The sequence below is a fragment of the Ooceraea biroi genome, chromosome 8 (assembly GCF_003672135.1).
Source record: "Ooceraea biroi isolate clonal line C1 chromosome 8, Obir_v5.4, whole genome shotgun sequence".
Taxonomy (NCBI): domain Eukaryota; kingdom Metazoa; phylum Arthropoda; class Insecta; order Hymenoptera; family Formicidae; genus Ooceraea; species Ooceraea biroi.
Genome location: NC_039513.1, coordinates 10,179,132 through 10,205,628, shown reverse-complemented (window position 1 = coordinate 10,205,628; position 26,497 = coordinate 10,179,132). Strand labels below are relative to the sequence as shown.

General features: G+C 38.4%; 8 protein-coding genes and 1 non-coding gene across 13 annotated transcripts; 3 read left to right on the top strand and 6 right to left on the bottom strand.

Annotated features, from left to right (window-relative positions):
• Positions 1 to 2,666: 2,666 nt before the first annotated feature.
• Positions 2,667 to 3,734, bottom strand: LOC105275567 (28S ribosomal protein S21, mitochondrial). 3 transcript variants are annotated; one of them, XM_011332482.3, is made up of 3 exons: positions 3,406 to 3,468; positions 3,256 to 3,307; positions 2,667 to 3,051 (listed from the first exon to the last, which is right to left on the bottom strand). In XM_011332482.3, the coding sequence occupies exon 3, from the start codon at positions 3,049 to 3,051 to the stop codon at positions 2,779 to 2,781; it is 273 nt and encodes a 90-aa protein (XP_011330784.1). In that variant the 5' UTR covers positions 3,256 to 3,307; positions 3,406 to 3,468; the 3' UTR covers positions 2,667 to 2,778. The 3 variants fall into 3 exon arrangements, with proteins under 3 accessions (XP_011330784.1, XP_011330785.1, XP_011330783.1); XM_011332483.3 differs by lacking the exons at positions 3,256 to 3,307; positions 3,406 to 3,468 and adding an exon at positions 3,656 to 3,734; XM_011332481.2 differs by lacking the exon at positions 3,256 to 3,307 and having other exon boundaries at positions 3,406 to 3,501.
• Positions 3,735 to 4,622: 888 nt separating this feature from the next.
• LOC105275566 (armadillo repeat-containing protein gudu) lies at positions 4,623 to 10,987 on the top strand. Its single transcript, XM_011332479.3, is given in 11 exon segments — positions 4,623 to 4,708; positions 4,845 to 5,148; positions 5,366 to 5,569; positions 6,006 to 6,092; positions 6,261 to 6,509; positions 6,857 to 7,112; positions 7,115 to 7,287; positions 8,088 to 8,492; positions 9,502 to 9,723; positions 10,056 to 10,171; positions 10,474 to 10,987. Coding segments are annotated over 11 exon segments (2,103 nt in total). The 5' UTR covers positions 4,623 to 4,655; the 3' UTR covers positions 10,508 to 10,987.
• Positions 10,568 to 13,458, bottom strand: LOC105275565 (receptor expression-enhancing protein 5). The gene is made up of 4 exons (XM_011332478.3): positions 13,223 to 13,458; positions 12,579 to 12,811; positions 12,363 to 12,498; positions 10,568 to 12,235 (listed from the first exon to the last, which is right to left on the bottom strand). Exons 1-4 carry the CDS (start codon positions 13,347 to 13,349, stop codon positions 12,189 to 12,191), a joined length of 543 nt encoding a protein of 180 aa, XP_011330780.1. The 5' UTR covers positions 13,350 to 13,458; the 3' UTR covers positions 10,568 to 12,188.
• Positions 13,459 to 13,617: 159 nt separating this feature from the next.
• LOC105275568 (probable pyruvate dehydrogenase E1 component subunit alpha, mitochondrial) lies at positions 13,618 to 16,336 on the bottom strand. Of its 2 annotated transcripts, XM_011332484.3 has the most exons (7): positions 16,112 to 16,336; positions 15,943 to 15,960; positions 15,427 to 15,663; positions 15,108 to 15,326; positions 14,777 to 15,025; positions 14,440 to 14,688; positions 13,618 to 14,240 (listed from the first exon to the last, which is right to left on the bottom strand). In XM_011332484.3, the coding sequence occupies exons 1-7, from the start codon at positions 16,160 to 16,162 to the stop codon at positions 14,055 to 14,057; spliced, it is 1,209 nt and encodes a 402-aa protein (XP_011330786.1). In that variant the 5' UTR covers positions 16,163 to 16,336; the 3' UTR covers positions 13,618 to 14,054. The 2 variants fall into 2 exon arrangements, with proteins under 2 accessions (XP_011330786.1, XP_011330787.1); XM_011332485.3 differs by lacking the exon at positions 15,943 to 15,960 and having other exon boundaries at positions 16,112 to 16,333.
• Positions 16,337 to 16,535: 199 nt separating this feature from the next.
• On the top strand, positions 16,536 to 18,866 carry LOC105275569 (DNA polymerase delta subunit 2). Of its 2 annotated transcripts, XM_011332486.3 has the most exons (7): positions 16,536 to 16,834; positions 16,927 to 17,128; positions 17,206 to 17,504; positions 17,579 to 17,795; positions 17,924 to 18,161; positions 18,219 to 18,511; positions 18,588 to 18,729. In XM_011332486.3, exons 2-7 carry the CDS (start codon positions 16,957 to 16,959, stop codon positions 18,704 to 18,706), a joined length of 1,338 nt encoding a protein of 445 aa, XP_011330788.1. In that variant the 5' UTR covers positions 16,536 to 16,834; positions 16,927 to 16,956; the 3' UTR covers positions 18,707 to 18,729. The 2 variants fall into 2 exon arrangements, with proteins under 2 accessions (XP_011330788.1, XP_019886032.1); XM_020030473.2 differs by lacking the exon at positions 16,536 to 16,834 and having other exon boundaries at positions 16,957 to 17,128; positions 18,588 to 18,866.
• A 267-nt stretch (positions 18,867 to 19,133) lies between these two features.
• On the bottom strand, positions 19,134 to 20,559 carry LOC105275570 (class A basic helix-loop-helix protein 15). The gene is made up of 3 exons (XM_011332487.3): positions 20,248 to 20,559; positions 19,898 to 20,138; positions 19,134 to 19,755 (listed from the first exon to the last, which is right to left on the bottom strand). The coding sequence occupies exons 2-3, from the start codon at positions 20,120 to 20,122 to the stop codon at positions 19,438 to 19,440; spliced, it is 543 nt and encodes a 180-aa protein (XP_011330789.1). The 5' UTR covers positions 20,123 to 20,138; positions 20,248 to 20,559; the 3' UTR covers positions 19,134 to 19,437.
• A 600-nt stretch (positions 20,560 to 21,159) lies between these two features.
• LOC105275571 (2-(3-amino-3-carboxypropyl)histidine synthase subunit 1) lies at positions 21,160 to 23,085 on the bottom strand. The gene is made up of 4 exons (XM_011332488.3): positions 22,459 to 23,085; positions 22,072 to 22,379; positions 21,616 to 21,999; positions 21,160 to 21,408 (listed from the first exon to the last, which is right to left on the bottom strand). Exons 1-4 carry the CDS (start codon positions 22,769 to 22,771, stop codon positions 21,181 to 21,183), a joined length of 1,233 nt encoding a protein of 410 aa, XP_011330790.1. The 5' UTR covers positions 22,772 to 23,085; the 3' UTR covers positions 21,160 to 21,180.
• Trnaq-uug lies at positions 23,015 to 23,086 on the bottom strand. The gene has a single exon. It is a non-coding gene; the product is annotated as a tRNA-Gln (tRNA).
• Positions 23,087 to 23,379: 293 nt separating this feature from the next.
• Positions 23,380 to 26,490, top strand: LOC105275572 (probable ATP-dependent RNA helicase DDX52). Its single transcript, XM_011332490.3, has 11 exons — positions 23,380 to 23,643; positions 23,717 to 23,938; positions 24,048 to 24,233; positions 24,310 to 24,565; positions 24,635 to 24,707; positions 24,791 to 24,994; positions 25,075 to 25,165; positions 25,251 to 25,373; positions 25,453 to 25,603; positions 25,965 to 26,040; positions 26,129 to 26,490. Exons 1-11 carry the CDS (start codon positions 23,557 to 23,559, stop codon positions 26,331 to 26,333), a joined length of 1,674 nt encoding a protein of 557 aa, XP_011330792.1. The 5' UTR covers positions 23,380 to 23,556; the 3' UTR covers positions 26,334 to 26,490.
• Positions 26,491 to 26,497: the final 7 nt, after the last annotated feature.

Below are 26,497 nucleotides of genomic sequence, written 5' to 3'. Positions count from 1 at the left end.
GGAGGGAAGATCAGCGCGCGTACACGGATTAACTCCGCGACCGCGGTGCTTTACGACCATGGCTATAAAGTTCCCGCTAATTCCACCTTGCGAACTTTTCTCAGAGGCTCGAAGACAGACAAAAATATCGCCGCGAAAGTTTTTTGATAAGCGCATCTTGAAAAAGGCCGTAGTTTTCAGCAGTTCTGTCTAAAAGATGGTTCATCCACCGAAGTGAGATTTTGACGAATAAATAGCACGATTACTGATGATTCTCGTAAGGGAGTAATGTGGGCATAAAAAGCATAAATGACAGCACTAAGTTTCCTATTTTCTAAGAAACATAATAGCTAATATCTTTTGTTACAACATAATTGTAACATAATTATAAAAGAGAAAGAACGTGAAATGCGTGTCTATAATAAAAGATAAATATTATACCATTATATAATTCTATGCATTATCGCAAAATTATCGTATGACGTTATAATTTTGCGTATATTATACAAGTCTAATCTTAGAGAAATAATATCATTTCTTCTCTTCAAAATGGTAATCATATTCAAGAAGTATTTTGAATTGATCTACAAAAGAGAGAAGATAAGCCAGTGTCGCCGCGAAGAAAGTTTCCGGGAAGCACAGTCTGTCCGCGAGCTGACAAGGCAAACTCTTAAATCCGAAATTTTCGATGCGGCTGAAAGTTGGCGGGCATTTGGAGAGATCGCGGGGCGCGAGTTCCGACGCGTTCCGTGTCTCGCGGGAAAACGATCTGCGAGCCCTCCCTTAAAGGCGCCCGACATAATTTCGTTTCGCTTCAAATGTTATGATAAGCAGGGCAAACGTCGGAACACTGTTTAAACAAAAAATTTGCTACTCTCTCTCGCGATTCCACACTTTTACCGGTATCCGAGACGGCACAGAAAATACAAGAATCGCCTGAAAGCAAATCAGATTAGCGAGAGATGAACAATCGATGGAAAGTTAATTGACAGCAAATTTGTATTTGATAGGTGTCTAATTTCGCAGTTAGGCTGCAAAAATGTAGGCAACACGTCGGAACTTTTACTCGGTCTGAATTTGTCGCGACGAAGAAATCCCTCGTCAATTTTCGTTCTTCCTGTTGTGACTGTTTTTTTATACATATATGCGCTCGGTGTCCTTTGGCGGTTTCGACGCTTGAAATCTGATGCTGGCACATAACGTAATACTCAAAAGCACTCGCGCAATAATGGAGCCATTGTGTCATCCGGCCGGCGGAGAAGGCACACACGGAGTTTGAAATCGAAATGGCCGGGAAAGAGGATGCCGGGCGCAAAAGGGAGGGCCGCGGGCAGGGTGGCATCCCTCGGGACTGAGAAATCCGGTTCTAGGCAAACTGTCTTGCGAGTAGTTCGTCGGATAGTTTCGGATCCAGATTCCCGGGAGTTAAGCCAAACCGCCTTCTCAAGCGAGACGACGGTCGTCTCTCCTCCGGTCGTTCTCTCTTCGGCAACCGACGGTCCCGGCGGCTGAAATGAGATCCGTTCGCCACCCCTAGTTACAGGAATAACGTACCGGATTTATGACGGCCGAGGTGAAATAAATCGCGGATTATACGACTTGTCAGGCATATTGAGAAGTTTTCTGCGCCCCTCCGATGACTTCTTGGCGTTTATATTTTGTTTCAATCCTTCACGTCTCTTATGAGAAACATTTGCACCTTTCACCCCAGCCATTCTCACATTAAACGCGACTTGGAAGTTTTCTTGGTCTTTCCTTTTGGATAAACGTTATATTTGTGTGGCATTTCCTTCGAAATTGAATATTAACTTATGTTTATATTAATTAATTATGATATGTTATAATATAATATTTATATTATATTATAAAGTTGTGAATTATAGTATATTACAATTTCGGAACGATTTCGAAAATCGAATTCTGGGTAGAGCTACTTATTCTATTCTAATATCCTCTGTCAGTGTTATCGCTAAATGCAGGATACAGAAGTAACCGCGCATTCCTCTCCTTTCTCGTTCTCGCGCTTTCCACAAGTTCGGCTCGCCGCAACCCTCGATGGAAAACTTGGCATGGTCGGGTCACTACTATCTATTCAATTTTCGCCAAGTTAGCAAAGTCGTTGCCAAGAAGGCCGACCAACCAGCCGGACGTTTTGTCTTTTCTCGTTTCTCGCGAAAGAAAGATGATGGAAGTCGCTCACGAAGAAGAGAGAGGAAGACGGAAGCGAGAGAAAAAGAGGGACGCGCGTTTCCTGCACGCGCGCGCGCGCGATCCAACTTCCTGAGTTACTTATTGCAGAAGATAGCGAGAAACTGCGTTTCTGTCTGTCAGGATGATTTTTCATCTTGCCCTCTTGGCACTGTATTACCGTTTTAAAACCGCTGCACGTTAATCTAACGTTTCATGATTGAAGCATAAGCATTATAAATTTTTCATCTTGAAATGATTGAAATATCAACTTGTATTCGTATAGCGTTAGTCACAAATCAACCTGCCATACATAAACGTCATAACAGGCACTAATATTTATATCAGAGTATCCAATTAATCTGTAATAGCGAATAAAAATATTCTAATTTTTGCTTTGCTAAAAAAGTTCTACTCTACAAATTGCACATCAATCAAGTTATATGGAACGACGTAACATAACGTCGTATACGAGGAGTGGTAAAAATAATTGATGTTTGTCATGTGATAGAACGTGTCCTATATTTCTGATGCTTTAATAAATAAACCATCGGAGCCAGCTGTTTGCAAATTGCTAAATGTACAGTTTAAAATAGGATCTATGACAGAACTTTACGTTGCACCAGGAAAAGGGTCCACTCTATTCTTTCGTAAAAGGAACTGGATCTTCCTGTCCATATCCTCGGAGTAGATCGCCTTGCAGTTCTCGAAGTTAATCCTGCGTCTGACTTGAGTCGGTTTCTCATAATACCTCGTACGTCTGTATTGGCCGAAGATGTCTTCCTTGGATAGTATACGATTTAGAATGCGGCATGCCTTGTCCACGTCGTTGTTTTGTACGAAGATCGTACGGCTAATAAACTGAGCATGCCGTGCGATGCCCATCTGAAACGAAATCAATTGCACTTTTCATGCTATGATTTTGATAGGAAAATGTCATCATGTATTAAACTTTTTGTACAAAGAAAATACTAACAAATAAAAGTACATAAAATATATTTTATCAAAGTTAGTACAATGTTAGATATTAATTAAACACTTAGTATTTTACAAATTCGAAATTTAATACATCTATATGTGTGACGCTACTTTTAGGTTAGGTTAGGAATCGTCAGTTAATCAATCTCTATTCCCATAGATCCTGAAAAGTATAAACACTTTTTGCATAGCCATCAAACAAATTATGTCCCTCATTAAAAATAATGCGGAAAATCGTTAATTTACTTGCAAATTGAATACCTTGCGCTCAGTTTTCCAGACACCGCTAGCAAATACTTTTTGCCGGACAAACGGATAACTGGTGCCATCTAGTGGCTGCAATCTGAACCAGATCAGCTGCACTCGCCAAGTAGATAAAAAGTACGCGCAAAAACTTCGACTTGCAAATTACCGACATGAGTTGAGAATTACGGACGAGTAATTATTATTTCGCACAATGTCTGGTATCGAAACACGCAATACGTAATACACCTATGATGACTCAGCGTACCTGATCAATTAGCCGTATCCGGTGGATAATTGCCGAAGAATCGTATGTGTCCCAAGGAGAGTACGTTCAGCAGCGTGATGACGATGAAATAGACCACCAGGCAATGGACGATCTGCAAAATGAAAGCACGAAGATACTAATTTCACAGAACTTCCGTATCTTGGCGCGCTGCCGCGTCATGCCAGGAAGATTTTGGGGATGCGCGCGAGTACTCGTACTGCAATTACTTCTCGATCTTTCAGATTGTATCCGAATCCCCATCGACATATGCAGAGCCAGGTGCTCAGTGACAGCAGTAGGAGAATCACGGCGAACGGTGAGGCGTACACATGTACGATAAACATTTGCTCATATCGTGCGATGTCTCCTCATATTTCTCCCAGCTTCCTCGGATGCATGCTGTGACGTTGTATTGCCCTCGCCGGTGTACGATGAGATCTAATTCGTTTCCATTCAATATATATATTTGAAATTTCCTGCCCTTCCCGGAAACAATTAATCACATCGTTTAAGAGTGATTTTGCGGCGACGAAAAAGTGACGGACATCATTTTATAAACAGTCCATTACGCGACCAATTTACGAAACATGTCCTCAAAAGCATCGACACAAATACTTATTGTGATGTGTGTATTAAATTACTGGAAATTTTGCAAACATTTCTTGTGCCAAATATAGAAATTGACAGCAATGCGAAAGCACTCAACTTCAAACGATACTGCAATAATAAAACGATGGAATATCGAAAACAATTCGATCGCCTGTCTCACGTTTGGGGAAAACCAGCAAGCGATAAATAAAGCAGAGCGAATTGGCGGGAATTGTTTAATCGATAGCACGTTACTCCAGCTGACTCCTGTGTGTAGAGATTGCCGTTGCGTATATATTACATCGAGTGTCTTAGCCAGAGTCGGCTGTTTCTTCTACAAAACTCCTTCTTTTGCGTATTTATCGAAAGAAAGCTCACCGTAAATTTTACATGCTCTTTACCGCGTAAAAAGATGCCGCCTAAGAAGAAGAAGGAAGTTGTACCGCAGGAGTTGGATCGTATTGAGTAAGCAAATACATTCAGATTCGTGCGGGACGAATCTGATCGTCTCGAAGATTTTTAGACTCGATAAGTAGTTTCTAGCGGATAAAACTTCCGAGATACAGAAGGTGTAAACGACATTAGGTACGTTTACGCGCAGATCGGAGCCGGAGATCGCAGAGACGACTGAACCGGAATCCGCGAAACCGCAGGTGTCCTTGCTTACGGGTGAGCCTTATGGTCCCCGAGTTCGTTTTATCAGCGAGAAAGCCGAGGAGGAGAGTTCGGATGACGAGCCAGAGTCGGAGAGCGAGGAAGAGACCAGGTATCTCCAAGAGGATCACCCGGAACTACCTTCCGAGTTTTGGCACATACAGAAGCTGATCAAGTACATGAAGGCCGGCAACCAGACTGCCACCATGGTATCCCTGTGCCTGCTGAAGGATTACGATCTCAGCGACAAGGTTCCCAATATAAAGAATTATTAGTAATCAAGTTATTTGTTATTACGTTATCTAGTATACGAGAAATTAATTATTAAATAATTATTAAAGGTAGAAAACTGCTTATTTATCCACTCGAATTTGCGACTTTTGGTCGATTTTCACCTTTCCTCGGTTTTGGATAAAATAATTCTTTATTTCATATTCTCGGAATTGCAAAATTGTTTATGTTTTGCAGATTATACAGAAGGCTATTCAAGAAATGGGCGGTCTTGAAGTTCTCGTAAATCTCCTCGAGACGAAAGACATCAAGTGTCAGAACGGTTCGCTGTCGGTCCTACTGAAAATTGCGACTTCCACGGAGATGAAGCGACACCTGATCGATTTGGACATTGCGACGCCATTGATTCAAATGTTGAAACATCCTGCCAGAGATATTCAGGTCGTACTCTGTGCTAATATTAATGGCTTTTTTTAACCTTATCGATTAAACTGTCGAAAACAGTTTAATTCAGAATTTTATTAATTTAACGGTGAACTGAGATTTTTCCGCCCGGTAAAAAATATCTAAAATTTTCAATCTTATGTTATTATTTCAACTCTATTTTTATTATATTAGATCGATGTACAAGTTCTTGCTGATGAATGGATCGCCTCGAAAGATAACTCCTTCTTTCGATGTGATATTCGCGGAAAAATGGGAAAAAGTAGAAAATGATGGAAAATATTTTGATTGATTTATGCTGTATCGATTGTTTCATTTCAATAAAGAAAAAATTGTAGAATCGGCAAGAACTTATTCATCGACCTAATATTGCATTCAAAGTATTAATATTTATAAATTTCCGGTTATTATATCAGCATTAATCGGTTTATAGGTTTTAGCAGCTGAAACAATGGCGATTATAGCTCGCGTTAGAAAAGCCAGAAAACAAATCCGGGTTCGAGGTGGAATACCACTCATAGTAAGCTATTTGATTGCGATTACTCGGATTGTGTGAGAAAAATATTAAGAAATAAAGTAAATGAGAAGGTTTTGTTTAACTTATTTAACGTTATCTATATTATTTACTTATTTAATATCTCTAACATCTCATGTCTAACTGGTGTTACCGATTCTCGAATTTTGACAGTTGGACGTGATGGATGTGCCAGACGAAGTTCTTCGTCGACCATACAACGATTTGAATGAGACCAACAAGGAACTCGTAGCGGTCGCCATAGGTTGCGCCAAAGTCTTGGACTCCTTGAGCACCAGTCCGAAAGTCAAAGAGGAGCTTCGCAAACACGGCGTTGTTCGTCTGATGTCACGTTTCCTCAGATCGAAACACACTCAACTGATCATACCCACGATGGGTGTTGTGCAGCAGTGCGCTGACCTGGTTTTTATTTTCAATATTAATTTGTATAGTATTAATTATGATAATGTAGTTGTTCGTTCATCTATCTACAAAAATTACTTATTAAATGAAGAATATGTACGGATTATATAGAAAATGTATTAACAAAAAGCGAGTTAAATGCTATAAAATTGAAATGTCAAAGAGATTAATTATTCCAAATTATTTGATATATTCTCGCTGTTTAGATTTATTCATTTTTAAATCTTTAAAAATTTCCAAGAGCGAGATTCATCAAATTTGTAATGATCGTAACGTAATAATTAAGGGACAACTGACTTTCAGAAGTTTTATTGATTTTATGCAAATATATCTGTGCATGTTTGCAGGATGTTTTCAGGAAAGCGTTCGAGCAGGTTGGCATCATCGACGAACTCGTGCGACACTTGAGGAATGACAATGTGAAGCTGAAGGAAAACTGTGCCTTAGCAATTTTCAAGTGCGCCTCGAGTCGAGAAACGCGGGGGATGGTACGTAAGGCGGGCGGTCTGGATCCGCTTTGCAAACTCGTGCAGAGCGACGAAGTGCGTGCGAATAAGCATTTGTTGGCCGCGGTGACCGGCGGCATCTGGAAGTGTGCCATCAGCCCGGAAACGTAACGAGATTCAATCAGAATAGCCTGGTGGGATCGCTGGTGCCACTACTTGAGGAGAACGAGGACGAGTGGGTGTTGGCCAACGTCGTAGGTGCCCTCGCCGAGTGCTGTAAGGATCCCGCTAACAGGGACGTCTTGAGAGCTAACGAGGGTCTGCCGAAACTGGTAAAGATCGTTCAAAGCGCACAGAATCGTCGAAAGAACACTTCTGTGGTTTTCTTTCCTCTTGATCGCTGGATCAGATTTTGTTACTCCGTATTGAATGATAACTATATATATATTACTAAAATAATAAAAGAGGCATACAATAATATTCTCAAATCGAGAATTATAAAAGTTGATTAAATATCGATATTATTGTACATATATCTTCTTTTATAATTTATATTATATATAAATATATATAATATAATAGGTATATATTTTTCGAGATATTTAAATTATCTCTAATTATATTATCTTGATTTCTTTTAATAGTGATTAAAATATCGTGCTATTTACTGTCATATTGAAATTGAAAGAAAAAATTATTAAAACTGAGCGTATATACATATACAGTATCTGGATAGATAGTAATGTTCGAAAGATTACTATTATTTATCAATTTTGCAAAATAAAGTTTGGAATATATCTATATCTAGACAATAAAAATCGACAATCGTGAGCCTTTTAATCATATTTGAATAATTATTAAACGACTCTTTTGTGGCGCATTTTAATTTTACACTGATTATGGAAATTTCGCTATCGCAACGTTGATTCGCTCGTGTCCGATTATCTTGTATGAGGGATAATTTTCAAATAAGGCGATAATTGGATAACGCGGGGGCTTTATGAATTGATTAATTGCATAATAATTAATTGAGTTAAATGTGCGTCACGTCATGTGATAATTCACATTTTCTTGCTACCTATATATATATCGGCTGTACTGCAAAATGAGCACTACAGTGAGACCTTTCCAGATCAGACTGTTGAGCGCCACGTACGAACCATTACTAGAGAACGTGCCGCTGGCGCTGAAAGAGTGCGCAGTCGATGAGAAATGCATGGACATCATCAACGATCCGGAGCATCGATTGGACGGTGTGCGATTGCTCTGGTCCCTGTTGAAGCATCCCAGTGACATGATCAAGCGTAACGCTTGTCTCGCTCTAGTACCCTGCATTAGGCACGCCAAGGACTCGCCGGAAATGGTACGTGCCTTCGTGGGTGGCCTAGAACTCACGGTCAGTCTCCTGGAGAGCAAGGATACGGAAGTGCTCAGCGCGGTTTGTGCCATGATCGCGGAGATCGCTACCGACCCCGAAAACCTGGGAATCCTGACGGATCACGGGGTCGTGAGAAAATTGGCCACCCTCGTGGAAACTGTTACGTATTAGTACTTTTTTTCATACTTTGTACTTGCGGCTGCTTCGTGAAAGAAAGGAAGAAGAATAAATCGCGATTAATATATTTACATTGTGATAAATTTTCATCTTGCACGTTGCAAAGTAAATATATATATATATTTACTTTGCTATATATATATATATATATATACACAGGGTGTTTCCTAAGTAAGTAGACAAACTTAAGGAGGATATTCCTTGGCTTATTTTAAGAAGAAAAGGTCATATAAACATATGTCCTAAACTGCTTTGTTTTCCAAAAAAAAGTACATCACTGTTTTCGTTCACTTTTCGTTTATTATAGAACAGTTTGTGTTATTGCAAATGAAACAAATGAAAAACAATAGTAACCAAAAAGAAAAATTATAACGAAAAAGAAAATAGTAACTAAAAAGAAAAATAATAACATCACAGTAACTGCTGAAAATGTCCACCTGCAGCCATGATACACGCCTCAACTCTCCTTTCCATTGATTAACGTACACGCTCAAAAATACCTGGAGTGTTACGTATTCTTTCATATCCATCTATTATGCGATTTCTGAGATCTGTTGAAATTTGTTGACTCGTACTGCAAAAGCACGCTATCCGAAAAGTGAACGAAAACAGTGATGTACTTTTTTTGGAAAACAAAGCAGTTTAGGACATATGTTTATATGACCTTTTCTTCTTAAAATAAGTCAAGGAATATCCTCCTTAAGTTTGTCTACTTACTTAGGAAACACCCTGTATATATATGTGTGTATATATATATATATATGTCGACTATTTTTGAAATGATATAAAAAGCCATTGTGATCCACATATAAATTTCAACTTTTTTTTATTTTATTTTTTCATATAGATTATTTTTCTTATATCACGTTGTGTGAGGAATTTATGTTGTTATTTTCACGAAGGGGTCAATATGTATATTTTAACTATAAATTATATTGCATTTTTAATCGAAGTATAGATATATAGCAATGAGATGTGTCTTTTTTTTAAGAATGATGAGGATTTGCGCGCAAATCTAACATTAGCAATAGCCTACTGCTCTGAATGGAATCGGAATAATTATGAATTCGGCAAATTAAATGCCGTCGCACCGCTCATTAATTATATGACCAGTAAGAATAAAGATGTGCTAAAGGGCGTCTGCATCGCCGTGTACCATTTGAGCAAGGAGCCCTTAAACTGCGTGACTATGCACACCTGCGGTGTTATAAAGGTACAATAAGGCACTTTCTTAAGTATGCCGTTATGAAAATTGATATTAAAAGAGCGCAGTTTTACAAAACTAAATTACTGGAAATTAAAGAAAGGAAACCGTTAACATTGCAAATTTAATGCGAAAATGCGATAAAACAGCTTTCGTAGATGGAATTTTCAGCAAGAACCGAAAACTCCAGAGGTTTGGAGTCGCTCTTTTAATATCGAAGAATTCAATTAATCGCTGTGATATATCAATTCGGAATTTTCGAGATTATCTCCTGCACTTCTCGTCTTGTTGAAAATTCAAATAGATCGTTTTGATAATCATGAGATGGAATTTTACAACAGCACGTTTTGCGCCTGGTGGGTTCAGATGATCCGGAAGTGCAGATCGCAGCTGCGTCCACAATCCGTCACATAAGGAAACTCGCAGTGACAGCAGAAAAATTCCACTTCAAAGAAGTGTAATACTTTTGTTTTTTACACGTTTGAATCCTAAAGAATACTACGAAATAGTTCCTACTTTAAAGTTACAAATTTGATTAACTCATCTTCTGTTTATAATCTTAAATGCTGAGGATAAATTTTTAACTTTTGTTTGGAAAACATTTTTGAAATATTTATTTATTTTAGTATCATTTATTTATGGAAACTTAATAGCGCTTTCACGTAGCATAGATTAATTTGTACTCTGCAGGATTGAATTGCTGCTTTCATTACTTTCGCTTAATCAGACAATATGCACGATCATTTTGTTCTTTCGCAGAAATACATTACAAGAAACGGATTTTCGTTCATGAATGAATGAAAAGAGAGAAAAAAGAAGGAAGGAGAAAGCGAAAGAGGAAACGAGAGGTGTATAAAATAAAAAGATATTTATTATTTGTGCATATTTCAATGGCGATTTACAATTTCTGGCGAATTAGTCAATATACCTAAATCTACAATTTTGCGCTTATAAAACCCGTAATACCTTTTCTCCGGTAGTAACCGGCAAACAGCGCATACATGCGAAGAATTTTAGACATGATTGGATAAGGCATGGAAAATTTGTCTTTACGTTGAAAGATTTAATATTCCTTTAATATTAAATATTCCTTCGATTGGAACATCGACTTTCTTTGATAACATGATCGTTAACGATCAAGTTACTCGGGATCAAAATAATGGCTTAACTTGAGCAATATACATATACACCTTAGCATACTTTCCTGCACTTTAAAGTTGAAACTAGATAGAAACTAGATCGCAGAACGTAGATATAGAATACTAAACGAACAGTAAAGGACAATCGCATGCAAATACGGAGTAATACATCTCACTATACGATGTACAAATTTAAACTAATTAAAGAAACATCTTTACTCTTACTAGGCGGCTCAAAAAATTCTAACTAAAAGGATTAATTCCCGTGATTATATTCTTAGAGAAGAATTCTGTGATGCGCGTGGCAACCGTAAATGGCAAGTTTTTAAAAATTAAAGATTACATATTCCATTTCATTAAAATTAATGGACACTTCGTATACTATTCCGATCTTTGGATTTTGGATTTTAAATAAATGATTAAATGGCAGTCGTAAATAACTTATTTAGTAAAGTATACTAAAAACGGTTTCACCAACATCGACATAATCTATTTATATCGCAGATTTTTCAGGATGGAGAAACTATAGACAACGATAGTTGATTAATACTTAAATAGCTAATTTATAGAGACGAAGAATCCGTTAACTCAGATGATCGGAACTTAATGTTGGCGAAATATTCTTTAAAAATAAAAACATACTAAAATATGTGTATACATGTACACACATACATACATATACTATATGAATACATGTGTGTACGTGTAAAAGTGGTTACGCATAGAATGCCTAACACGCGGGACAAGCCTATCCTACAATAGAAAAGTACTCTAATATCATGTTTTGTTCTCAATTGATTCGATACTACCGCAAACAACACATCGAACGACTGAAAACGAGATGCTTCCACACTATGCTGAAACTTTCTTGTACCATATCATGTTTTTTTTTTTATTCTAAAAACAGACTATCGTGTTGGTTTATAAACGATTTATTCTCAGAGCAAACTCCTCTTTCATTTTGTGAAGATACGTGCTAAATACGCTAGTGGGCTAGTGCCCGCATTAAGGGGTACAGTGACAAGAGAAGCTAGACAGATAAAAATCTTAAATATCCTCAGATATATAACAATTGTCAAAAAGATCAGGGAAAACTGATTCTCCCAAATCGCAAGTGAAAATCATGAATACTGACTCGGTATTTGGGGAACTTTTAAAATTTTTATCTGTCTAGCTCTTCTTATCACTGTACTCCTTAATGCAGGACGCCCAGTAGCATACTCGGCATGTGTCTTCAATAATGTTCACCAGAAAATTCATGCTCTCTTTTAGCTAGGAATGAATAAAAGGGGAAAGACACAAACGGACTTTCTATCTCTTTGATTCGTAGCTCCGTTATTCTTGCTTGTTGGTCAGCAACGCTTCTGCTGCAGTTTTAACTGCTACAATAAGAAATTTTACAGTTTTGTTTAGTTTTATATATAAAAAAAGATAAATCTCTATCTGGCATATATCAGTTTTTTAAACAATTTTCTTAGTATTTTGTTGTTAAAAATAAAAAAATCTTACCTGTATCCCGTGCATTGGACAGAAGCCTATCTAATCCAGGCTGATACTGAATGAACTTTGGACGAATGACACGACGATATAAAATCAAGGAACCGTTGTACTCGGTTGGAGCCATCAGCCACACGTAAAATATACACTGTGCCAGAAATTCACAACTTGCTACATTTACTGTTAACTATACGTCTACCTTTAAGTACAAAATTTCTGAAGCAATACCTTGAACAACCAGTAAACTGGAAACCAGCAGACAATGTACTCCGAAAAGAATTCTATTATAGTGAATACAGCGAAGACGACCCAATAAGTGAGCCACTTTGTGTCATCCTCCTTTTTGGGGCTTTCTAGTGCTTTCATAGATTGATAAGCGGGATAAACAAAGCCGACTATATTACATACTAGTTGCTGTCCTAGTCCAAATACCAAATATAGAGCCAGCAGCATCAATGATCCTAACAAAGAATAGTTAAACGGATAAATAATCAGTAAAACAAAGTCAATACCTTATGAAATAATTTTATTAGAGCTAAAAGTGTCATGAGTGAGAGGGAACTTTATCAGAATTCAGCAAAATTTCCAGAAGCGATATCGTCACAAGCCATATGCGTGTTGACTGGAACAAAGATCAACAGGTTGCAGATTTTCCGAAAAAAAAAGACGAAATGCAATCACGGGAGAGTGAATCGGCGTGACTTGAAAAAAGAAGCAGCGTTATTGCGTAACGAGCGTGCGGCGGCGAGCCGTCGGGAAACCGGAAGGTCGCGGTTAGCAACAGGAGCAATTAATTATCTAAATATATACAGCGTAGCCAGCTAATCGATAGGAATGACGAGAAATTCGCGCAACAATTCGAGCCGACTCACCGACAAAAATGTACAGCCGATCAATGCCGGTCTTCTCCTCGGCGAGGACGAACATCTTCGTCCACGGCTTGCTCTCGTCCTTCAGTGCCTTCTCGAGATATTCCTTTACGGCGACGACTCGAGCCATGTTTTTTCTTTGGCGGCAAAAAACCTTCCGTCAACAAAATTGTGCGCGTGACGTTGGATCGTCGTACACCTGTGCGCCACTAAACAGATTATGGCCGACTCTCGATGTCGACCGGTCGGGTCGCCACGTTCGTGCTTCTTTCTTCTTTCGAGATTGACGAGTACTCGATTCCCGCGATGTTCGATTAATCGAACGCTGCGCTCGCCGCGCCATCCAGTCAAATTATGCAATAAATGCAGATACAGGACCAAATAAATAAATTATCACGAACGTATTAAATAAATTTTTATTTTTTTACAGATTATTTTTTTTAATACGTATTAACAAACTGCTCAGATCTTAGGCGCACATTGTATCGTGAAAGATCCACTCTTCGTATTGGAAATAACTTAGATAATAAATAATCTTATATAATTCTCCGCATCATAAAGAGAGTCTGGATCTTCGTTATACATGGATTTTCGGTAGTCGTAACGCAAGATTAACGTCGGTTCGTAAAACTTGCACTTGAAATTGCACTAATCTGCCGCATAAAGATTGATCGCTTCTGCTGGACGAAATAAATGTACACCCGTGAGTTAAAGGAACTTTGTAAAACGCTTGTACATGTATCTACACGACTAATTTGTAAGTCTATGAATGTCGAGGGGGAAAGTGGCACTTAACTGTAAAATATACAATATTTTAGGAGAACTTTGAGCGGTTTCAAGCATTCACGGCTGGTCCTAGTCTCATGTGCGATAGAGGATTGAAGGGGGTGGTATTCCGGATACTCTTCTCAAGGCATTCTGTATAAATATCGGCAGTAAGTTCGCTCAGCGGAAGCTCTTTGTCGGTTTTGGCGGCTTTTACGGTATCGTCCACCGACTTCCTGATCTCACCCTCTATCGCCTGCAACACAGATTGCATTCAAGTATTGTGCATTGCGATAATTTATAAATCGCTTAGAATGCAAGAATGAAAAAAAACCGAATTTCAACGAAAATATCAATTATAAGCATGACATAAATTCCAATTTACACTCGAACTGTTTCTGTAGCAATAAAATGGATCTGTAACGGTCGGTATTTCTATTTAGGCATCAACTGACTTTGATCTCCTCCGGGGTGACGAGATTCGCGTTCAGGATTCTCTCCTTGAAGCTGGACAGAGGATCCCGCGTCTGTCGGACTTCCTGTACCTCCTCTCGCGTTCGGTAGCTGGTTCCAGGATCCGACATACTGTGCCCACTGTACCTGTACGTCATGGTTTCCATGATGATCGGTCCCTTGCCGGACGTGCAGTGCTCTATCGCGAATCTCGTGGCTTCCCTCACGGCTAGCACGTCCATTCCGTCCACCTGTACGCGACATGGCATTGCAATTGAGTCTGGTCTCGTCTTTCCAAACATATATGACGAATTTGTCAGAAAGTGAAATGCAGTGTACCCATATGCCAGGAATATAATCGCCTCTGGTGTAATACTCGGTGCTTGCCGCGGCACGGTCCACGCTGGTGCCCATCCCGTATCCGTTATTCTCGCAGACGAAGATGCAAGGCACGTCCCACAGTTTTGCCATGTTGTACACCTCGAATACCTGGCCTTGGTTGGCTGCGCCGTCGCCGTACAACGTCAGGCACACGCCGCCGGTGTTCATGTACCTTTGCGCAAAGGCTATTCCGACTCCTAACGGCACCTAATTGCGAAACCAACGTTAAAAGCAATTAACAGTCGACGATTATATCTCTTTTACGTCCAGCAATTTTATGCAAACTGACCTGAGCTCCAACAATGCCGTTTCCGCCATAGAAATTTTTCGAGTACATGTGCATTGAGCCACCCTTGCCTTTGGCGCAGCCACCCTGCTTGCCTGTGAGTTCTGTGAAAACGCCGAATGGACTTATGCCCATCAGATAGGTCCATCCATGTGCGCGATATGCCGTGATTGCAGCATCCTGAGGTCTCATCGCGGCCTTCATGCCAACTGCGCAAGCTTCCTGCAGGAAACATGAAAATGTAGAATAAAATGACAGGTGCTAAGGCTGCAGCAAATAAATGGAAAAGGAGTACATGTTGCATTAAAAAATTCATGCTTACTTGTCCAGAATATAAATGGCAGAAGCCACGAATGATTTTTTCTTTGTACAAATTGCCAGCGGCTGTTTCCATACGACGTATCGTGTGTAGCTGCTTGAACAACTCGATGGCATCATCCCGGGTCACTGTGACCTGAGTGGACGGACCCTGTTCCAGTTTGTGCAGGCGGAAGGGCTTGGTTTCGAAGGAAGCCTCGGTGGCATAGTTGTTCTTCTTGCTTAAGAAAAACGACGCTACCTAAAAACATCAGCATCTAATTAAAGTTCACAATGAAAAGATAATATGCAACGTTATTGTGACGCGCAAGACACACAAAATTTATGTTACTTTGCGATTCACTGTGTGTTTTTTTTAGAGAGAGAGAAAAAGAGAATGTTTTCCTTCAGAATTCCGAGATCTTTGACACTCAATCGGATGATCGGATGATTAAGATGTAGAGACGTCACATGACAAATCAAAGCGCACAATTAGTTTAAGCTGTAGCTGTAGCACATCGGAGTCGCGAGTGATAATTACCTCGTTCCAGCTTCCAAACTGGCGAGTGTGCGCAATGATAAAGAGAGAAGATTCATGAAATACAGTACCGAATAAGTGATGACGGGCGATTCATAACGAGACCCTGACACGAAAAACGCGGTACAGCAAAGTTAGAGGTCAAACATCGCTCGTCGTAGTGTGCACTTACATTTCGTCGGGGGGATTTCAGGGCAACGCTCCTAATGCAATTTGGTATCATTTTTCTTTGCGATAATGGAAATGAGACGAGTCGAAAGGAGCCTCGTTTTTTTTTCGTTTCGTTTAATTAAATCGAAGTGCTTCGCCGTCAGAAACCACCTTCCCTCGACACGAGCCAGCACGTACTGGATAGCTGGCGCCTGGCTGGCAGCTGACCCTTGGCACGCGAGCGAATGCTCCAGAGTGCAGCAAAGTGCAGTTCATATACATTTCTCTTTCAGGAACGGCCCTAAACGAAGGCGACAAACGTAGCGCGAAAAAATTTTATGGGTATGTTTTATGTTCTTTTTTTTTAACTTTGCGCGTGCTCCGTTGTGTTATATAACATTTTTTGTAGTGTCATAATAAACAAATTTTGTTAAGGTAATAAGGTTATTAATTGCTCCATGCACGAAGACCTTTCATGTAACTTTGCGAAAACTAACAACAAGATTCCAACACTGCTCTTATCCTTTTTCACGGATATAACGGACCAATCACGAATGGTTATCATTCAGTGAGCTCAGCTGAGTAGTCGTACTTTCTGCACGAGAAACGAGAGAGACGTATACGCGAATGTTGAAGGAGCAAAGAGGAGAAGAGCAAAGTGTAGTAATCTGATGATAACGTAATCATATGATTCTTTTTTAAACGCGCGTTCCTCCTTGAGATATGGAAAAACAATGAAAAATAGGTGCGCTTTTTTAGATATTCCTTTTTTCACGATTATTTTGTTTTTCCTTGCAACTATTTGACTGATCGTTAAATGACTGACATCTAAAACAGTTGCAGAGACGAGCTAAAGTTCGTGGAGGAATGGAGGAAGACGACAATCCGCGCGAATACCAGCGAAAGATTGTCTCTTTCAAAGATTTTGGCAGATTCAAATTGTCGGAGAGAAGGTACGACGATGACTCTCTCAACATTTACACGGCACGGTTGAATGATTTACGTGAAGACACGTTGCGCAGAGCAAAATTGAAATGGTGTAAGTGACATTTCTCTATGCCGAAGATTTCTCCTTGCTTAGTGCATGTTATTCATGTTACTCTATTTTGCATATAGCCAATCCATATGTAGAAATCTCACACTTGGCTTTGGAGGGTTCAGAAAAATCTTACATCCTGCTAGGAGTACTATACAAGGATCAACAGCTGAAACCTTCCTTGCTACGTGATCTCAGCAAAGAGTTGCAACTGGAAGCTCAACCAATCAATAATTATGCATCGGTTGATGACAAACTGTTTCTAGAGGATGAAATGTTACGTATAAGATTGGTGGGAAATCACATGGATATACAAGAAGTAGTCACGGGACTTGTCTGCGCAGTACTCGGACATGAATTGGACAATGGAACATTTTGGGTATACGTTTATATATATATGTATATATAACTGATCTACGGACATTTGATTTGCTGATGTAAAACTGTTCTTAGGTAGAGGATTGGTGTTTCCCAGGATACTGCTCAAAGCCTTGCACGTCCAGCAGGTTATCGATGGAGGATGGAAAAATTCTGCTACTGTCTGGTTTAGATCTCGTTAATAATACGGATGAGCTTAGCTTGGATTTATTTTCGGAATGGGTAACTGGAATGGCTGGGTCCGCCAATGCGCAAGAAGAAGAAGCAGTAATTGCTAAAATCATTATCGCTGGTGAGAATAAAATTATTAAAACTTTCATGGCCAGTAATAATTCTACGAAATTGTATCAATTAATTCATATGTACCAACCAGTGATAATAATAATGTAATAACATATAATATAATAATTCACGTTACAGGAAATACCATTCGAAGTTCTGCATTAACAAACAATCACAAGGGTTATCATGAGAGCAAGTCGCACGACCAACTTAAGATCAAGGAAGACGTAATGATGATGCGTAAACTGGACATTTTCCTCAGCAATATCCTTCATTGCTGTTGCGTCATGCTGATGCCGGGAGAGTATGATCCCACTTGCAACCACAGCATGCCTCAACAACCTTTTCATCCGTGTACTTTACAGAAGTCGGCCAGGTAGCGACAACATTAAACTTTGTGATCGTTAAGCTTCTACATACGAATAAAATGCAGATTCAAGAGCATGTACGGTACGACCAATCCTTGGGTTGGAGATATTGGTGGTCGCGTTGTAGCTGGTTCCTCCGGCGGACCGATCATGGATATCATGAAAGTCGCCGGGTTATCTCAGAAATCTCCACTAGAGTGGCTGGAGCGTACTCTGATCTGGAGGCATTACGCACCGACCGGTCCAGATACACTTTCGATTCATCCGTTCTTCGGAAATGATCCATTCGTCATGAAGGAATGGCCGGACGTGTATTTTGCCGGAAACATGGACAAGTACGAAACGAAATTGGTTACAGGTAAGAATCTGAAATTAACTTTAGCCCGGTTTAATTATCATTATGCCCGGAGTGTAATGCGTATGTACATGTGCAGCCGATGAGGGACAGATGGTGAGATTGATATGCATTCCAAAATTTTCGGAAACGAAAACAGCAGTGCTAGTTAATTTACGTGACTTGTCGACGCAGCCTATTTCATTTGGTGCTGGTTGAAAATTGTATATATATCATAGAGTAAGTATTATAATTATTTATTACAAAAATTATTGTAAGAATCATTGTAATGAAGTATCAAGGAATGCAACGATATGTAATTTCTTAACATAAAGGATACCAAAGGTCGCGATAAAAACATGCAATATATTTTCAAATATATAATTAAATTTATTGATTTAAATATCTTTAATATATATAATATATATACTGTATATGTATATATATATAATAAATATATAATTATTTATTACAATTACATAGCCCGTTTGTCTTTGTATGTATCTTAATGATGCATTACAGGTACATAAAGTGACTTATAATAAATAATATAAGAGTTTCATATAAAGTAAATTATAATAAATAAATCTTTTAACTATTCGAACAAAAATCTTTTATACAATTTTAAAAATGCTTTCACACAAAATTTTGTTATATAATGTATTTCTCTAAATATATCTCTTTGCCTTATCTTTGATAAAAAATAATGTATCTTTTGTACATGAAATAATTGTAATATTATCCTTTGCGAATACTATTTTTCTTTGGCACATAGTATTTTCTTAGATTATTATCAGTCATAAAACGTATTTTTGCTAAGACTTATAGACGCGTTGCATAATTTCTTAAAACGTAAACTCATGCACGATTAAGGAAGGAAGACTATCTGAAACGCTGTTTGCGTGAAGACTTCAATTTGTAGCTTATCGCCTTCAGTGCTCCATATCTTTTTAGAGACCTGTAACATTGCTCTGGTCGTCTTCCCATCGCGAGTGATTATTCTGATAGAAATTCTGAGATTCTGAACCGCAGCATCTGGACGCAATAGGAAGATTTGCGCGAACAGTGGTCGAGTCAGATCGTTGTTCGCTGTTCGACGAATCCTGAGATTCAGAATCGTTCGTCTGCTGATTCTCCGCTCGATCTTCGCTTCTCATAGCGCATATTACATCCGTAAGAGCTACTATATAATTCTTAGCCAGAGTTAACGTCTCGATTTTCGAAAGTCGTCTTTCTTTGATAACGTGTGGGATCACTTCGCGTAAAGACTAGAAAGAAGAAGAAAACTAGTATCAGTAATAAATTCGACAAAATAAGTAATTTATGGTAGTATTTTATAATACATTTTATACACAATTATCAAATTTTATCAAATTTTTTCTATCACTTTTTGTTAAAATATCCATGTACCTGAAATGCATTGTTCAAGCTGTGCATCCGCATACGCTCCCGCTCGTTGCTCTCGAGTCTCCTAAGAGTCCTCTCCCGTGCCGTATTCCGCCTGGAAGGTTTCGATAATTTCAGTGCTGATGATTCCGATCGTTTTGGCATTCGCCGCACACTTCTATCGCTTTGTGATGATTCCGTAGACCACTTCGTTTCCCAAGAATTTCCAGTCGTTATCTTAGATCGCATAGCGTATTCCTCCTTCCTGATAAAATAATATTAGGATATTTTTTTATACAGCCGTGATTTTAACATAACATTTTCAAGATATATTTTCTTGAATTATAGATATATTAAGAGAAGAAATAATTTACTTTTTGCCAATGTTGATATTAGATCGTTGACTTAATCGTTGTAAAAAAAAGATCTACGATCTATCCGTTTCCGATTGTTGATATATTCTCTAATGCATTTTAATGTTAAATCGCCATACGACAAAGTTACTTCACAATTTCGAAAATTTTGTATTTGTACGCTCAGTGCCGCGTGTACTTGTTGAGCCACGTTGGAACGAAGACTGACGTCGCGACGCCGGGGTGCGGCCGGCGCCGCCTTCAACCCCCAGTTTTTTTTCGTATACCCTGTGTCCTTATCTTGCAGTCACCTCAGTGCATTATATCATACATTCATACGTTATCTATTTGTATTATGTCTATTTTATATAATCTATAGTATAATATAATATAAAACAATAAATTTAACTTCAATATTTAAAATAATATTCTCAATAAGAACATTTCAATTCGTACAAATTATAACCGTTCCGCGGATCACGTTTATCCGTAAAAATGTTTCCACAATTTAGCACCCTATATCTCGTAAGAGCTACTTTAAATAATTGTGATTAAAGAGCTTCTGTGCTTCTCGCTGTTCTTTCTTTTTTTTCTAGTCAAGAAACGGATAGAAAACGGAGAGCAAGGAACGAATGTTACATTTTGTACATCCTGTATGTATAGTATTCTAGTGTCTATATATATAAGGGCTACAGGTGGGCGTATGACGTAATTCGCCCACGCGGACCCTCCTATCTACCCATTATCGCTCTGCCACGAACAACTTGGGGACGTTGGGGGATTTAATATGGACAGCGCGCGGATGCACCTGCTCAAACTCACTACGTTTAATGAAATATTTATCAAAAACGATTTATTTTCTGCGACGGAAGAACAGGAAAAGAGATTTTAACGTATTCAACAGGTTGACGAGATAATTAGAACGATGACCCCTTAGAGCATTCAACTCCTTTATTATTTGTCCATTTTACATTTACCGCAGCAAGAATCGGTCTTTTCTAATTCGGATTCCTTGTGATTAGCGGTCCATGGACCGAGACTTGTCGTAGCGTAGAAATCCATGGGATACGGTCGGTCCTTGTCAAAATCCGCCATCCTGAGCGCGACGGCGCCTTCGTAGGGCGTGAGAAATGGTTTTTCAAACGCGATGCCCCAGTCGATACTCAATCGTGGACATGCAACCTCGAATAAAAGAGAATACACATGTACACACTTTTTTGTATATATATATATACTGATGAACTTGCAAGGACGCGTACAATATGCCTTCCACAATTCAAGAATTAAAACTTTTTCTACATAATTCTTGTGAAATGTAAATAGAATGTTAAATAAAAAAACTTTTTGAAATTTATACATTTTTCTCTACGCAGGATAAAAGAATCATACTTGTATGAAAGCATCGACGCCTTTGAACAGCTTGATCTTGTCCGGGAATATTTCCGACAGTAATATAATGACGTTTTTCTTTCCTAAAGCCTCGATTCTATTCTGCAGGGTCTTCAACACCTTAGGACTGCCCTGTCTACCCAAAGTACCGAGTATTAAAGCGAACTTGTCGATTCCTATAGCTCGTTGTATCGCTTCATGTCTGGTTCTCAACATTCTCTTGTGATCGTAAAGCTCTTCAGTCAACTTTTTCGCGTACGGATCATATTTGAACGCCTTTAGCTTTGGGTTGGCAATCATAGCAGCCTCCAAGTGGAAACGACCATCTCCTATGTAAACTACTGCATCAGCACAGCGAACTTGCGGCGCTGTACATCCTAAAATCTATAAAGGTGGTTATTTGTTGTACGCTACGCAATTGATCGCTAAGCAAATGTAAGAATGTATTGCAAGTACTTCTCCAGGGCTGAGTGGTTTACTCTGTGGCACTGAAACTTCGTATCCTCCTCTTCTCAGCTCTGATGCAACTGCTTGCAACGTGGTAGCAAATTGTATAGTGCTAACTAATGCTATCTTTGTGGTAACTGGCAAGGTGACTTGCAAGCAATCAATGCAATGCGAAATGTCAATTTTTATGTTAACAAATACATAGAGCACTTTAATGCCAGCAGTTTGATCCACAGGTATTAGGCACGAGTGTCCATAATGGATCAAAAAGTCAGCGTCCAATGCTCGTGTTGTATAATCATCCACGCAGCAGGCTCCTGCAATAAGAAATACAAATTGTAAATAAATATTACAAAATGATACATGTAACGCGTCAGAATACTCTTGCAATCCTACCATAAGTGACATCAGCCATAATAACAGTCTCTGCTTGAGTGAAGTCTTCGATGATGTCAGCTATAGTTGTGGCGTACATTAGGAGTCCTTCTGGCATTTGAAGCACTACTCGCTTTGCCTTGGCCTCTCTGATTCTCCATATTGTCTTGTGTATTTCGAAATTGTAATTCGACGGTAAGGCTGCTATGGCAGAGTTCAATATAGGATCGTTCAACAGTTCCTCAGGAATCTTACTTGCTCGCACAGGAGCCTTAAAAACCTTACGAACAGGTTTTGCTTTAATAACGACCACAGAGTCGCATTGCTCGTTCATCCTTTCGCGTCAGCTCGCAATCAATTTAAATCTCCAAACCAAAGAAGTCGTGTGTAGAAATACTTATGACATGATTGTAAAATGAGGTTAGGTTACCAATCCCAATGGGACTAGGAAATATTTCACAATGTTCTAACAACGTTTGTTGAAATATACACTTCACAGCTGCAAATTTTGAGATAAATTCGTATTATATTAAATTAATAACAATACATATATATTACATAAACAAAAAAAAACTACAGGTCCCACCGAGATTTGAACTCGGATCGCTGGATTCAAAGTCCAGAGTGCTAACCATTACACCATGGGACCTTGCATGTGAACCACTTCTCATATTGTATTCTTAAGGAAGATCTATATCTGATATATAATTTAGTAGGAAATAGCTTTAAAAGATCTCAAAAGATAACGCCACGGTTCCATACAACTTCACAATTTCATTCTGAATACATAAATGACTAGAACTTTTTCATTTCTGAATTTACGGTATTTTCAATAGCAGAGAACTCTAGGCAATATAAAAAATAATGATATCATCAACTCAGAACTCCTCTGAGAAGAAAAAAATTTTAAACTCGAGAACTTTTTCATTTCTGAGTTTACGGTATTTTCAATACCGATAACTCTAGGCAGAGAAGTCGTCGCCAGCGCCGCACGTTGGTACTATTGGAGGTACAGGTTAATTAGATTTTATTGTATGTGAAATACATTTTGTTAAATTACACGTGCGTTCGGAGGTTACATGTGACTATATATTTTCGCAAATTATTTCTCTAAACACTATGGATGCTCACGATCTTTTCCGAAAATTATCAGTTGGTACTAAATTCGATACAAAACGCTTTCGACGTGATGCAGAAAGATTTCAGGTAATTAATCATTCGTTCTTGGAGGTTAGTTTGTAACATATATGTTTATGTAACGTTGATATTTTTCTTGCAGATGATAAAGCCAATCGAAAATAACGTAAACATTAAGAAGGAAGATAAAATTAAGGATGAGGAATTTGAATCTGTAAAAAATAACTTAAAAAGAAAACATCACGAAAACGAAGATGAAGAAGGTGGAATAACATTGCTGGATGGTCTGTCCAAAGGTGAAAATGTTAAGAAACGTAAAAAAGTTGCGACCGCTGATAAAATATTGAAAATGGAGCAAGAAAAGGTATGAAATTTATAATGATATCATTAGAAGTAATAAGTAATAATTAATCATATAAATATGAAGAAAGATATACTTTTTATATATCTAAAGTATGCTTCTTATTTTTCAGATAAATCATTTAAGAAATTTAAATCGTATATCCGTTACTGGTAGCCGTGTACCTAAATTGATGTTAGAATTTGACGAACTAGGAACTGAGTATCAAGTACCAGAAATTTTGTTGAATAACATGAAAAATTGTGGATATGTATATCCAACACCAATACAAATGCAGGCAATACCAGTTATGCTAGAAGTAAGTTAATTTCTATAAAAACCCTTATAATTAAAATTACAAATACTTCATTTTTGTTCGTCTTTGTGCTTAATAGGGTAGACAAGTATTGGCTTGTGCTCCGACAGGATCAGGAAAAACTGCAGCATTTTTGTTACCCATAATTCACAGTTTAAAGGGTCCACAAAAGAAAGGCTTCCGTGCTATTATTTTGAGTCCTACGAGAGAATTGGCCAAACAAACATATAGAGAATGCTTAAGATTGAGCGATGGTTGTGATTTTAGGATTCATATTATTAGCAAAGTGAATCAGGCTCTCTCCAAATATGGACCATCGAGTTCTCAAAAATTCGGTAAGTAGTACACAGCAAAAATCAAGTTTTTGTAATGGAAATAGTTTTTCTCTAAGATCTGTGTTTCAGATATTTTAATTACCACACCGAAGCGACTGGTCTTTCTCTTAAATCAAGATCCTCCAGCCATTTCGTTAAATAAGTAAGTCGTAATTTAAGTTATATATTATAGATAACTGTAATCAGATTTATATCAACGATATTGTTCTTTCCCTGCCTTTATAGCGTGGAATGGCTGATTGTGGACGAAGCGGATAAACTTTTTGAAGAAGGAACACGCGGATTCAGGGAGCAATTGAATGAGATTACGAGAGCTTGTACCAATGAGAATTTACGTCGGGGTATGTTCAGTGCGACGAACACTCCCGTGGTTTCGAAATGGTGCCGACGCAACATGAAGGGACTTGTAACGATAACGGTCGGACAAAGGTTGTCACATTATCTTAACAAATTGAATACTAAAAATAAAAGAAAAAAAAATTATTAATAATCCTACTGTAATATTACAGAAATGCAGCTACAGATATGGTAGACCAGGAACTTCTATTTGTTGGTAGCGAAAGAGGCAAGTTAGTCGAATTTAGGAATATCATCCTGAAGGTATAATTAATTTAATCTTGCTAAAATATTCCACTTTGTCTTTGTGTTTGAAATTAATTTACTGTACTTTTAATTATTAACATAGGGTATAACACCACCAGTCTTGGTATTTGTGCAAAGCAAAGAACGGGCTCAAGAACTCTTCAATGAGCTTATTTACGACGGGATTAATGTGGATGTTATTCACGCTGACAGAACAATGACGCAGGTATGGTGGAAGAAAAGAAAACGCGTTATACGGAAAATTATCCGATCGTAATAAATATTGTATTATTCTTTATTTTCAGCGTGACAATATTGTGCGTTGCTTCAGAGAGGGAAAAATCTGGGTTTTGATTTGCACAGAGTTGATGGGCAGAGGCATCGATTTCAAAGGTGTAAATCTCGTTATAAATTACGATTTCCCGCCAACTGCTATCTCGTACATCCACAGAATAGGTATGTATCAGTAACAAAACAACAAATTCAAGAACAGAATTATCTTGAAAATGCAAGTTGCTTCAAGCCCCCCCCCCCTCTCTCTCTCACTCTATATTTTGTTATGAATGCTAAACTTTATTCCGAATAGCGACTGCTCTTTGATATTGTAAGCTATTGTACGTGTGGATGTTAACAGAGAAAGATCGGGGTCGTCCCCTTACATTGCATATAAAAAGAGAATCATTCCTTATACATTCGTCTCGCCATTGTAGTGCCGGAATATTTTTCGAGTATCTCGCATATTGATCACAGAGAAATGTGGGATAGCGTTCACTTGAAGAAGCAGCGATTTTTTTACTTAAACGTATTTTTGAAACAGGTCGTACTGGTCGCGCCGGTCACAAGGGAAAAGCTGTAACATTTTTCACCCAACAAGATACGGTGAATCTACGAAGGTATGTATTTTATATGTTCCATGTTCTCTCTTACCATGTATTATAGAGAGGTAATAACAAAGTAAATAACGCGTGGGTCTCTTTACAGCATTGCGGCGGTTATGCGGGCATCCGGGTGCGACGTACCGGATTATATGCTGGCTATAAAGAAACATAGTAAAAAGGAACGACGGAAACTCGAGCGTACGGCACCTACGCGCGAAAAAATATTGACCGTACCTACGTACAAGCGACATAAGAAAAACTCGCGTGTCGAGAAGAAATCAGCCGGAGAAGAGAACGTACAAGCGTGAGTACGATACTCTTGATACTTCGCAAGAGTGTCTAATAAAAAAGATATATCTAAATGATAGATAAGAGATTTCTGTGAAATATCAGAGAGATGTAGGAATATATAAAATCTGTAAATAATTTATTTGTATAACATGTAATTACATATAAATTTATACGCATTCCT

Bases quoted from the DNA above. Each gene is read 5' to 3' on its own strand.
- LOC105275565 (XM_011332478.3), bottom strand. From the start codon at position 13,349: ATGGCTCGAGTCGTCGCCGTAAAGGAATATCTCGAGAAGGCACTGAAG. The intron at 12,812-13,222 runs GTGAGTCGGCTC...ATTCTTTGTTAG, and splicing joins TCGGCTGTACATTTTTGTCG to GATCATTGATGCTGCTGGCT. The intron at 12,236-12,362 runs GTAAGATTTTTT...TTCTTATTGTAG, and splicing joins GTCCAATGCACGGGATACAG to CAGTTAAAACTGCAGCAGAA.
- LOC105275570 (XM_011332487.3), bottom strand. From the start codon at position 20,122: ATGCGATCTAAGATAACGACTGGAAATTCTTGGGAAACGAAGTGGTCT. The intron at 19,756-19,897 runs GTACATGGATAT...TCTTCTTTCTAG, and splicing joins GCTTGAACAATGCATTTCAG to TCTTTACGCGAAGTGATCCC.
- LOC105275568 (XM_011332484.3), bottom strand. From the start codon at position 16,162: ATGATACCAAATTGCATTAGGAGCGTTGCCCTGAAATCCCCCCGACGA. The intron at 15,327-15,426 runs GTAAGCATGAAT...TGTTTCCTGCAG, and splicing joins GCCATTTATATTCTGGACAA to GAAGCTTGCGCAGTTGGCAT. The intron at 14,241-14,439 runs GTCAGTTGATGC...TCTGTGTTGCAG, and splicing joins TCACCCCGGAGGAGATCAAA to GCGATAGAGGGTGAGATCAG.
- LOC105275572 (XM_011332490.3), top strand. From the start codon at position 23,557: ATGGATGCTCACGATCTTTTCCGAAAATTATCAGTTGGTACTAAATTC. The intron at 23,939-24,047 runs GTATGAAATTTA...CTTATTTTTCAG, and splicing joins TGAAAATGGAGCAAGAAAAG to ATAAATCATTTAAGAAATTT. The intron at 24,234-24,309 runs GTAAGTTAATTT...TGTGCTTAATAG, and splicing joins CAATACCAGTTATGCTAGAA to GGTAGACAAGTATTGGCTTG.
- LOC105275569 (XM_020030473.2), top strand. From the start codon at position 16,957: ATGGAGGAAGACGACAATCCGCGCGAATACCAGCGAAAGATTGTCTCT. The intron at 17,796-17,923 runs GTGAGAATAAAA...TTCACGTTACAG, and splicing joins TGCTAAAATCATTATCGCTG to GAAATACCATTCGAAGTTCT. The intron at 18,162-18,218 runs GTAGCGACAACA...AATAAAATGCAG, and splicing joins ACTTTACAGAAGTCGGCCAG to ATTCAAGAGCATGTACGGTA.
- LOC105275567 (XM_011332483.3), bottom strand. From the start codon at position 3,051: ATGGGCATCGCACGGCATGCTCAGTTTATTAGCCGTACGATCTTCGTA.
- LOC105275571 (XM_011332488.3), bottom strand. From the start codon at position 22,771: ATGAACGAGCAATGCGACTCTGTGGTCGTTATTAAAGCAAAACCTGTT. The intron at 22,380-22,458 runs GTAGGATTGCAA...TTCTTATTGCAG, and splicing joins TATGGCTGATGTCACTTATG to GAGCCTGCTGCGTGGATGAT. The intron at 22,000-22,071 runs GTACTTGCAATA...CCACCTTTATAG, and splicing joins AACCACTCAGCCCTGGAGAA to ATTTTAGGATGTACAGCGCC.